General features: G+C 40.8%; 2 protein-coding genes across 3 annotated transcripts in view; both read left to right on the forward strand.

The window, feature by feature from the left end:
- The window catches only part of LOC127970048 (thyroid adenoma-associated protein homolog), a 100,012-nt gene extending 95,013 nt beyond the window's left edge, over positions 1-4,999 (forward strand). For both annotated transcript variants that reach the window (XM_052572250.1, XM_052572251.1), the window contains exons 36-37: positions 3,335-3,504; positions 4,548-4,999. In XM_052572250.1, coding sequence (XP_052428210.1) covers positions 3,335-3,504; positions 4,548-4,853 — 476 coding nt within the window. In that variant the 3' untranslated portion in view covers positions 4,854-4,999. The remainder of the gene's footprint in view (positions 1-3,334; positions 3,505-4,547) is intronic.
- A 1,448-nt stretch (positions 5,000-6,447) lies between these two features.
- On the forward strand, positions 6,448-9,680 carry LOC127970158 (mRNA decay activator protein ZFP36L2-like). The gene is made up of 2 exons (XM_052572450.1): positions 6,448-6,765; positions 6,906-9,680. Exons 1-2 carry the CDS (start codon positions 6,673-6,675, stop codon positions 7,998-8,000), a joined length of 1,188 nt encoding a protein of 395 aa, XP_052428410.1. The 5' UTR covers positions 6,448-6,672; the 3' UTR covers positions 8,001-9,680.
- The last annotated feature ends 2,264 nt before the right edge of the window (positions 9,681-11,944 follow it).

Raw genomic sequence — 11,944 nt, forward strand, 5'->3', positions numbered from 1 at the left:
TCATTCACTTTCATTATAGTAAGAAATGCAGTCAAGATATTCTTCAGAAAGTATTATTTTGTGTCCCACTGAAGAAAGTATGTCATCATACAGGTTTGGAACAACATGAGAGTGAGTAAATAATGACAGAATTCTATTTTTAGGTCTGTTTAGTCTAGTTTATTGGGATGAAATGGTCAAATACACTGACACCCTTGTTGCATCATGGGTAGGCTTGATAAAGAAGAATTTTGAGTCGTCTCATTTATCCAGGCCGTCTTCCTGCTTGCCCTCCCTCCCTCACGCCCGACACCCGACACTCGCCCAGCTGCGCTCACTCACATCCCAGATTTGCCACACACTAAAGCTCTTCTTGCTCTCATTATTCAGAAAGTTTTTTAATTAGTTCCAGTTCCACGACTCCCACAGATCGATTACGGGAATGAAACTTCCCTCCTCTTCCTTCTGGAATCTCTGCACAACTGTGTGCATCTAGACGCAAACCGGCTGAGCGAAGTGCCCCGAAACCCCTCGCAAACATTTCTGCTTGTCACATCTACAGCCAAGATCTAGAAGCTTCTTCACTTTAACCCAAAGGGATAGTTGAGCCAAAAGTCTGTTGTTATTATATACTCGTTTCAAACCTGTGTCATTTTTTTTTCTTCTGTGGGACGGAAAAGAAGATATTGAGGAATGTCGCAGTAGCTATGTTTCCATCACCCTGTTTTTGTGCGCATTTTGAAGTATTTTATAAGATACAAGCGATTGAAACAGAAATTTCAAATAAGAATCACTTAATTTGCTAAAAAGCTAGTGATGTAATTATTAACCGTGAGCCGGTTGAAATTGATTCTATGTGACAATTCAAATCGGTTGAGATGTTAAACAAATCGCGATTCAATTAGGGTAGGAGTTATTATGAATGCATGTCTTGAGGTGAACTTATTGTCTTTAGAAAAGTTTAGCTGGTATTTTGTCTTTTCATCTTGCCTCTGTATAATGCATGTTAAAGTTCATTAGTGCAACTTTGCTTTGTTTACAGCGAAAACCAAGGAAACGATTTAAGCGCCACCTGCTGGCAGGGAGCTTCATGCAGATATTTTTTATGTATGGTTACATTATAGTGTTATATTTCAATTTCACAAAGAAAAGGGCAGCGTTAATTTATAATGTGTCTTAAATTTCATTTTGTTAAAAAAAAAAATTGTGAATCCAGTCGAATCGTGTAATCAAAATCAAGAAATGAATCGTGAGTTGTGAATAGTTACATTCCTAGGAAAAGGTTATTACGCTCACTTGAGGTGGCTTTTGACTTATGCAAATAATGGGAGATGGAAACTTTATGCCGTATAAATTCCTAATTGAGCATCAAAAAAGTTATGCAACTTTGCGCTATGGGATGGCAAAACCTGACCCATCTAGTTCCACATTATCTGAAATGTTCTGTCTGTAATTAAAATATTACTGTATAATTTCCTCCCAGAACTGTCTTACATGACGGCTTTCTCAAACACCAATGACCGCCTTTGTTTCGTCTGCTCGCTCTGAGACGCAAGTTATTTATTATACTGAATATAAAAATTATATTCAGTGGCTTCTCATACTTAGTGATATATGCTAGTTTATCAGGAAATGACTCGTTGGATGGAAACAGTGCTTATTCGTAAATGTTTTATGTGAATTTCCAATTATGCGCACAATTTAAATTCACAACTTTGGATGGAAGCCCAGCTAATGTGTTCATGTCCATGCAATACAAGCCACTGGTCACCAAAACAGCTTGGTTACCAGCATTCCTAAAATTATCCACAAAAGGAAATACATTTTTTTTTTTAAAACATCAGCCAGGTTTGAAGAACAAGAACTTCAGTGGTGACAAAATTTTAGTTTTTGGGTAAACCATCCCATCAAGAGCAGCAAGCACAAGGACACCCTGCTGTATACACAGTTAGAAACGTTATAAAAATACAGAAGTTGTAAAAGGACTACTTTGTACCTTAACTACCCATAAAAGGTGCATGTTAGTACCTTGGAGTAGTAATATGTACCCTTGAGGTGCTAACATGATCGTATTAGGCATAAAAAATAAGGGTACTGCACAAGTGACAAGCAGAAGTCACATTTTTTTATGATGCCATTTTCAGCCATTAAATTAGGAATTTATACAGATGCGATATGTTATATGAATGTTCTGAAACACATAAAAACAACACCGAAAACACTCGTTTACAGATGAGAATACAAAACATCCTGTTGAGTAAGCGCTTAAGAGATTGAGAAATCCTATTATTGAAGTGCTAAACCACAGAAAAGGGAATGGAAAGAGCTTGAGTTTCCTATTATTTCTTAATGTCTGGGTGCCGTTATTTGCTCGGGCTTGGATGGCGTCCAGCACGGGGATGAAAAGCACCTCTGATATCAGACTCTGGTAAAGCAAGAGCTGGGGCGTCCCAACGTATCGCACAGAGAAAGGACCAGGTCACCATCTGAGTCTACACAATGGACATCTTTCCATGTTCTTGTAACATCTGCCTGTGGCCTTCTACTTAAGTTTGCCTTGGAAAGCCGATCTGTGTAGAGATTGCTTTCCCAGAGTTTCTTTTGGGGGAGGGGTGAATGGTGGGCAGCCTTTAAGGTGTTGCTCTGCTCTTGTTCTCTCTTTTGGTTTTGACTGGCAAATCCTGGCGACTTTTGAAGTTGCCTTAGTAATTTGCATGTCAGATTCTGGTTAGGAAGGAGGTGATGGAGGGAGACCAGAGTTCAAAACAAACTGCATCAGATCTCTCACGTTACTGCTTTGATGCATGAACAACTGGGGTCGTTAAAGCCAAAGGGAGGTCGATGGGCGTCAGTGTTGTTGTGTCTTCTTATGCGTAGATCTTTTCTCACTTCCCTTATCTCACGTCTAAATCTATTCTTAGACCCAACTTCCCGACCGTTGAGTCAAAAACAACCCATCTCGACTGCATGCGCGCGTGCATATGGCACGTTGTGGTTTCCATTGTGCGCGTTTTGCTTCTGAGTTATAGTTTTGTTTCTCTCAAATGGGTTCCATGCCAGGCGAAGATGGAAACGCGCTGTCTAGAGAACAAAAAGAGAGCGAGGCATCAATCTCAGGCTGTTGCCTTACATCCAACGCTCTGGCAAGTCTCAGATTGGGAGCAGATTGCATTGTGGCAAAGCACCACCTCTGTTGCCTGAACCCAGTAATGCCTTGGAGCCTCAGATTGACGTGGCTCATTAAATTGATCTATTTAAACTTTCCATACGTGTGTTCCAGAATCCTTCGTTTCGCTGAACTCTGTTACATCAGGGAATATTGGTCAGATTTCTAAGTGTTCTACCGCATTTCTAGGTGTTTCCACGGGTGCCGTCTCTCCTCCGGTTGCCCTGGAGATGGGGGTGGGTCTTTTGTGCCAGCTGTTCCAGATGTGGGGCCAGGTGGCTGCTGGAATGGTGAGCCTGATTCAGTGGCTCCTGGGAGATGAACAATTGGACACAAGATGTGAAGAGTCACTGGACTTGGTAAGGAGAACTTTTGCTTCTTTCGTGTGTAACTTGTTTTTAATGTGTCACTGCTTTTGCTCGTGTTTGGGAGCTTTTTAAACTTTGGCACTAAATTCGTCCCTCACTTGTTCTACAGCCACACATGACATCAGAATCATGACAAAAATTTGGCAACTTGTTGCAAAGAGGTGTGCTATTACTTTTCAAAACTGTGAAATGTCTAAGTTTCGCACAGCGGGTGATAAAATTGTGTGGAAAACCCCATAGACTTACTTTGATGGACCTATAGCCACCTTGACTCTGGAAATATTTTCCCCATTCATTTTTCCATAGGAATTTAAAAAAAAGGCTTTGATGAGTTGCTATGAACCAAACCAACCAGTCACAAGGTGAATCAAAACATTGCAAACTTTGATTTGATGAAGCTAAAAATATAGTTAGAAATTTGATTCTTAACCGCTTCAATAAGGAAATGGCTAAAATCCCATAAAGCACTGAGAATGACAAAGAAACCTATATATTTACTTTATTGCAAACTATTCTTTAATATACAAATACTGAAGTAGTTTGAGAGCATGTGGAGACTGCTTGCCCGGGATTCTCTGATCGGTGGAGATTTTTAAGCAGAATCATGGGTAATGTAGTTTTTCAACCAGGAAACCCTCAATTCAATATGATTATTTTTAGAATAAGTTGAAATGAGGGACTGACAGCTTCTACAAAAGCATATACCACTTATTTACAACCTCACAAGTGATTCTGTCTTTAAAGGTTTATAAGTTACAGTTTAAAATCTATAAATGGGATTTTTAGTTCCAGAACCCAACTGTTGCACTTTAGATGACCTGTCTATTAAAATAGGCCACTATGCATTCACTTATTAACCCCCTAGAACACCCTACTGCATATCAAAGAACTAAAAATCACTCAAAAACACTTTAACAACTGCATAGCAGTTCCTTGGAAGCACCCATTGTCTCCATTGTCAATGCTCTGCTCCCTCTGTCTTCAGAAAGTCTAGTTTAAATATGTAGGTTCTTCTTATTCTCTTCCTTTTCTAGGATGAGGAGTTCCTCTTTGAGAAGGGAGATCTGAACCTGTGGGCAGAGCCTTTGTTATGGGCACAGATGTTGCACAGACACCTCTCTGCCCTCATAAGTGTGACACATTCACCGGATGTAAGCATCACAGAACTGGACCGACTATCAGCCATCGCAAAGAGCAATGCCCTGGCGGCTCAGCGTTCGATGGACGCCCTCCCCGCACTGCCCCAGTTTTCAGCCACCATCGAGTATGCCAAGATATCGCTGCTGAAAGAGAGAACGTCACTCGCTCTGAATCTTCTAGATACACTTAGATCTTCTTAGATGACTGTGAAAGATCGAGAAAGTGAAAGGTTGACATGTATCACAAACCTATTTTAATCTCACAGTGGTTTTCCTGTTTAGGAGCCGAATTGCATGCAGGCATGACCACATACTTTTTTAAATTCAAATAAAGTTTATTACATTCATTCAGCTGTGGGATTACTTTTGTACAAGAATCTGTGTTTGCAATACTGAGAATGTGAGAGGTTTTTATTCTCCTCAGCTGTGTTTTCAATATCACACCTTGTGGTATTTGAGCAAGCTGTTGCATTTTTATCCATAGCTTAACTGTTTTTAGTTAAAGAAATAGTTTGGTTGCTCCTCCTGTGTATGTTATGCAATCTGAGCGAAACAGTCTGGTGTCCGTTTGCTAAGTAGACAGCTGGGCTGCCTTCAGGGGCTGTAGTAGCAATGTTCCCCCTTTACTGTAAAATGATGTAATGTTTTGGAATGTCAGCGGCCTATTCCTCTCTCTCTCTCTCACACACACACACACACACACACACACACACACACACACAGGGTGGGTAAAATAATACATACTGTTCTTTTCACCAGAACCAGATTTTTTTTGTGTGTGTGTGTAAATGTGCTTCACTAAAACCATAAAAAGGGAATTGTAATACAAGAATACTTGTGAAATGTGCAATGGGAAAGTGGGAATGTGAAGTGAAATATATATTCTGCCTGTAGGTGGCACACAAGCCCTTTTCTTTTTTCGAAGATAGGCATTGAGACCGTTAGGGGGCAGTATTGTATCGTTTTTATTAGAGTTTGAGTTTCTTCAAGGATTAGGTTTTAACTTTTTGTTGCAGCTTGTCAAAACATTTAGGTTCCACATGTCTATATTTTTTTAATTAATGATACAGTGCAAACAATAAGTGTGTGTGTGTGTGTGTATGTATATATATATATATATATATATATATATATATATATATATATATATATATATATATATATATATATATATATATATATATATATATATAAACACATATGTATATATATATAAACACATATGTATATGTGTATTTATTTTTAATGCATTTCTAGGCTAAAATGCACTTTTATTTATACAGGGAAAGATAAGCAGAGGAAAAGGTAACATGCAGATAAGTGTCAAAGTTTCTCATCCTGTGTATTAGATCTGGCACAACTTCAAAGCTTGGCCTCTCGGTCTCGATTATGCAATCGCACTTACCCACTAAACATTTCCTGATATCAGAGCGACCAGCTCGACCCGCATGAATCACACGCGCGTGCACGCACACGCACACTAGTCTGTGGATCAAACTCTTTGATCAAAGTTTTCCTAAAACCAAAATGTGTGAAAATACAATGTATTCGTATCTATATATTATTTTGAGACATTGGTTGACTTTTCTTGTTTTAGAAATGCATGTTGACTGCACTGAGTTCTTGTAAGTTGCTGGGTGTTGGAGAGCTGGTGTGAGTGAGAGCGCGCGCCGCAGGAGGGGTGCAGAAAGCGACCAATCAAATCCAGGGTCCCGGTGACACTCTGAGGCAGGGCGTAACTTTGAAGCAACTTTTGCAGTAAGTTCCTCCCTCTCCTCTTTACGCGCTGTCCTGAAGCTTATATGTGCGCGAGAGTAACGCAGACTCTTTACTGTTCTGGCTCGGCACTGCGCGGAGGGAGAAGACCAACAACAAAAGCACGCAACGAGGAACCCAGCTTTCCTTCTCTCTGAGTTTCAGAGCACATCTGAGACCAGCCTTTTCCGTATCTTTTGCACAAACTCTAAGCCAGGGGCAAACTAAACGCCTTCGCATCCAAAGGCTCCAGGTCGGTCCTCAAATGAGAAATCATCTGCTACTGTCTTCTTCTGAAGAAACAGAAATGTCTGCGACTATCCTGTCCGCTTTCTACGACATCGACATGCTGTACAAGGTACTTTGCTGATTTAACAAACAAGCTTGCTTCTTATCTTTGCTGGGACTTAACAAAGTTAATGCATGGCTGAAACGAGTGCATTAATAGTTTTGCAACTATGCATTGATTGTAACACTTTTTTTCTCCCCTCTGTACAGCAGGAGAAGAGCCTCAACATGAACGCCATACACATTAACAGCATGCTGGATAAGAAAGCAGTCGGGGCCCCGGTAACAACCTCCAGCAGCAGCGCCAACAACTGCAACTCGTACGCGTCAGGATTCTTCCGCAGAAACTCCACCAGCAACATGGAGTCCATGACAAACGGCAACAAGTACCCCGGCAGCTCCTACAGCAGCATGAAGGAGAACGCCATCATGAACAAGGAGAACAAGTTCCGCGACCGCGCCTACAGCGAGAACGCCCAGCAGCTGCAGCAGAAGCCGGGCTCGCAGATCAACTCCACCCGCTACAAGACGGAGCTCTGCAGGCCCTTCGAGGAAAACGGCGCTTGCAAGTACGGCGAGAAGTGCCAGTTCGCGCACGGCTACCACGAGCTGAGAAGCCTGTCCCGCCACCCCAAGTACAAAACCGAGCCCTGTCGCACTTTCCACACCATCGGCTTCTGCCCATACGGTCCGCGGTGCCACTTCATCCACAACGCCGACGAGCGCAGACCTGCGCCGAGCAACGCCAACAGCGTGCAGGGAGAATCCCCCAAGTCCGCCCGGGGAGAGCCGATGAGCGGCTACGGACAGCAGCAGCACCAGCACCGACCGAAACTCCACCACAGCCTCAGCTTCTCGGGTTTCTCCAGCCAGCACCACCACGGACTCGACTCGCCCCTTCTCGAGAGCCCCACGTCGCGCACTCCGCCTCCCTCCAGCGGCTCCTCCTGCGCCGCGAGCTTCTACGAAGACGCTCGGTGCCTCGGAAACAGTGCCTTCTCTTTCACCGGCCAAGACCTTAAAGCCCTGCTCGCTCCGCTGGCCGTGCACACGCACAACGGTTATTACGCAAACCTTCAGGTCAACATGGGCGACGGCCTCGGCCACTTGCAGTCCCTCCAGCGCCTGTCCGAGTCGCCGGTGTTCGACTCGCCCCCCAGCCCGCCTGACAGCATCTCTGACCGGGAGAGCTACGCCAGCGGCTCGCTCAGCTCCTCCGGAAGTCTCAGCGGCTCCGAGTCTCCCACTCTGGACGGCGGGAGGCGTTTGCCAATCTTCAGCAGGCTGTCGATTTCCGATGATTAATCTGCTTTTGTTGTTGTTGTAGTGGACTCGATAGCAGAGGAGTCTCCCGTTTAGATATGTAGTTAAGCAATAGACTTTTAAATATCGAGGGAGATGGATTTGTTTTTTTAGACGCTCGACATGGCATTAGTCTTGTTTGAACTGCTTTGAAGGCATTCCACCGGTGCAGTTTGTTGCATTCTCTTGGTCTTTTTGGACCACCTACTTTCCAGATTTTTGTACAAAAGACTTGTGAACGTGAAAGACAGAGCGGTTTCAGATTTTCCTTCATCCTTGCCAAGAATATGCCTTGACAAAAAGTATACTAGTTTTCAAAGTATGTGCATCCATTCCAAAAGTTATCCAGTTTCGCAGCGCCACCAAGTGGTTCTGCCGGTTTGTGCAGTTTGAAGCTCTCTCGTTTGGCTTGTTGGGAAATCACTGCTGATGGTTGAATATATCTATTTCTTCTTTTTTTTTCTTTTTTTTTTCGCTGATACGAGTGATTACATAGCAGTGCTTGACTGGCTATGAACTATTTAACTTATTTATTTTATCTTGTGAAAAGTATAGGCTACATTGTTAATTGTCCATACTGTATTTATCGAGTATGATGAAGCAATAGATCTATATTCTTTTATTATGTTTAAATTATGATCGCCATTATTAATCTACATAAAGTGGAGTGTATGTTCTTTTCACAGTAATATATATTTTTGTTTGGTCTCTTTTTGTAACTTCACTTTATTTTATTGTAAATGAGTTAAAAAAAACAAAACAAAACAAAAAAAACATCTTAATTTAAGAGATTGTATGTGATATTTATTTCATTAATTTTGTTTCCTTGTTTACGTTCATTAAAAAAAACAGTTTGTGTGATTTGCTGTTTGTTGGGATCTTACTTTTCAGAAGGGTTCTTTTTTTTTTTTTTGTCATTTTGGAGAATCGTCAGACACGGTTTGTCTGTAGAATGTATAAACTGTGGTTGGCAGAGGACCGTCCGAACATTTACTAGCCTTAAATTTTCATAGAAATCATATTTCAAAGATCCCAAGTAAATCAATTAACCAAAAAGTATTTTTTTTTTATAAGTATATATATCTATACAATGCACGGCAGCCACGTGCATGAGAATGTAGCAGACCAGAGCCCCAGTGTATTACTGCCTAGTGCCTGTGGGGATTCACCATCTTACATTGCCTTATGATTAACCAAATAAAGTATTTTCATACATGTTATTGTTTTACAACAAAAGGAAATGAATGTAGTTTGCCATTTAAACTTCTTGGAAGGTTGTTACCACTTATCAAAGGAGAGAAATAGAGACTTAGAGCAACCGTTTGAGTTGTATTTTTTTCTATTACTCCCTATTCCTTGCATTGTTTTGCCTTCTTGTTTGTTCTCTTGCTTTCCTATGATACGGTAATGGTCTGAATCTTCCAAACTTGCTGGACGGGGAAGAGTTTGAACACATTTAGTTTGTACATAGTAGGTACAGGGGATTGGCACTATGTACCTTTTTTGACTACTTTATCAGAAGTAAAGCTTTTTGAATGTAATAAAAAAAAGACAAAAAGAACAGGATTTGTAACATATTTGTTTTTCGCGGAGTCAGTTCACTACAAATTGCGTGTGAGACTGTTAACTTTGTACTGTACATTTTTGTAGTTCTCCCAATAAAATAATTGTGGAAAAAAAAAAGTTTGGAATGTAGTTCGTGTGGTTTTCATTGAGAAAAAAAAAAAAAACGAGCCATTATGCAACAAACTTATGCATTAGCTCTTAAAGTCACACACACACACACACACAAAGCCACCATCTATTCTTGTAGTTTTTCCCTGAAAACAATCTCTCTCTCGACTCACATGAACCCTGAGGGCTTCTGCATGCTGAGGTCGAGTCTAACCGCAGTGGTCTGCATTCTGTCTGCATGCTTAGCTGCCCGTCAAAGACGTTATAGGGGTAGTCCCAACCTGCTAGTTTTGTTTTCTGTGGCTGACTAAGACTGAGCTAATCTGTATGCAGTGTCAAAACTTGTTTGGTGCATATAAATGCATATTTCAAACAATGCGTGATTCATGACAGTTCGCTTGCTTTGGTTATTTGACAGTACTTGCATAACAAAGCCTTCCCTAAAATAAACAGAATAAAATGAGCGTTCACTCAAGAAAGGTTGAGAGCATTTAGCGCACTGCCATTCACGTATTGCTCACCATTCATAAATGACCATGATTCACATGTGGCTCAGACGTGTGCCTGTCGTACACAACAGATACTGCAGGGCACACAAGCAAACTTGACTCTGTTTAGTCATTCAAAGCCATTTTTGCCAGCGTGTTAAAGCACTTTGGTGACTATTTAAGCTATCACCACCACTGAAGTCACATATTAAATAATAAAGAACGATAACAGCAGGCAAATATTCATATAGCCCCATTCTATTTATTATAAAGTGTTTATCAAGACCCAAGGCAAGCAGCTCAGTGCCAAATGGGCCGTGATGTATTTCTTTTATGTGCTAACATTTGTCCGTCAGGGATGTGTTGTAAATCTGAACGCCGTGTCTTGTATGTGTGACTGCAAGCGCTCGAGTGTGCTATATGTTTGTGTGTCAGTGTGGTAAATGGCCCTGGAGCTCCTACAATGACAGGAAACGCTCAGACTTCTGATTATGGCAGGAAAGACCCGGTTCCTCACCGCCTCCCATTTCCAGCCTCTCTCCTGGCTTTGTCATCTTTATTGGTATCGTCGGTCAGGCCTTCTGAAAGTTTCTATTTGTGTTGCACTGTGTTTAACAGGAATTGCTGGGGAAGGAGGGGTGCCAGATTCATGAAACACTGCTGTCATGTCCAGTAAATAAAGGGGCTTACTGATATTCTATTTAAAGTTTTAGTTCTATCCATCTATCTATCTATCTATCTATCTATCTATCTATCTATCTATCTATCTATCTATCTATCTATCTATCTATCTATCTATCTATCTATCTATCTGTCTATCTGTCCATCTGTATCTGTCTGTCTCTCTGTCCGTCTCTATCTGTCTGTCTGTCTGTATCTCTCTATCTGTCCGTCTGTATCTGTCTGTCTCTATCTGTCTGTCTGTCTGTCTGTCTGCCTGTCTGTATCTCTCTATCTGTCTGTCTGCTTGTCTCTATCTGTCTGTCTGTCTCTATCTATCTGTCTGTCTGTCTGTCTGTCTGTCTGTCTCTATCTGTCTGTCTGTCTGTCTGTCTGTCCGTCTACGAGAAAAACTTCAAAGAAATCCAGCTGGCTCTGCATGAGAGATGCAGCTTTGGCTCTAACTCTAGAATATTTCACCAAATTGCAAATATTTACTCATGATGTGCGGAGGTCACTGTTTACAGGCCGACAGACGGTGGCCCGGCGGCGACAGTATCCATAAAGGGCAGGATAAGTCCAGTAGAGTGTGTTTCCCTGCTTGAGTCAGTTTCCTGACCCTGGACACATCCTCAGCTCAGTGAAGAGTGTCATATATTATATTACTGCTAATATCATTATAAGAGAACTTCCTAAATGGGTTGATCTGTGTTTACACGTTACTGCTGCTAACAATGGGTGATGCCCTTATGAAAAAAAAAAAAAAATTATATATATATATATATATATATATATATATATATATATATATATATATATATATATATATATATATATATATATATATATATATATATATATATATATATAGGCCTAATAAATACATTTCCATATATTAATAAATGTAATGCGTTATATTATATATTATATTTCCATATATTTGACACTAGTGCTTATATTTCTTTTCAGTATACAGCAATATATGCATCTACGAAATATAGCTATATATTGACACAAACACATACATTTAGAAAAGAAGACAAAATTAAATACTCATTGTTCTATCCTTTATTGAGTATGTATTGGACATAGATGTTCCCATTTAAATGTGAATGTATGGACACG

Source organism: Carassius gibelio, chromosome B13 (assembly GCF_023724105.1).
Source record: "Carassius gibelio isolate Cgi1373 ecotype wild population from Czech Republic chromosome B13, carGib1.2-hapl.c, whole genome shotgun sequence".
NCBI classification, from domain to species: Eukaryota; Metazoa; Chordata; class Actinopteri; order Cypriniformes; family Cyprinidae; genus Carassius; species Carassius gibelio.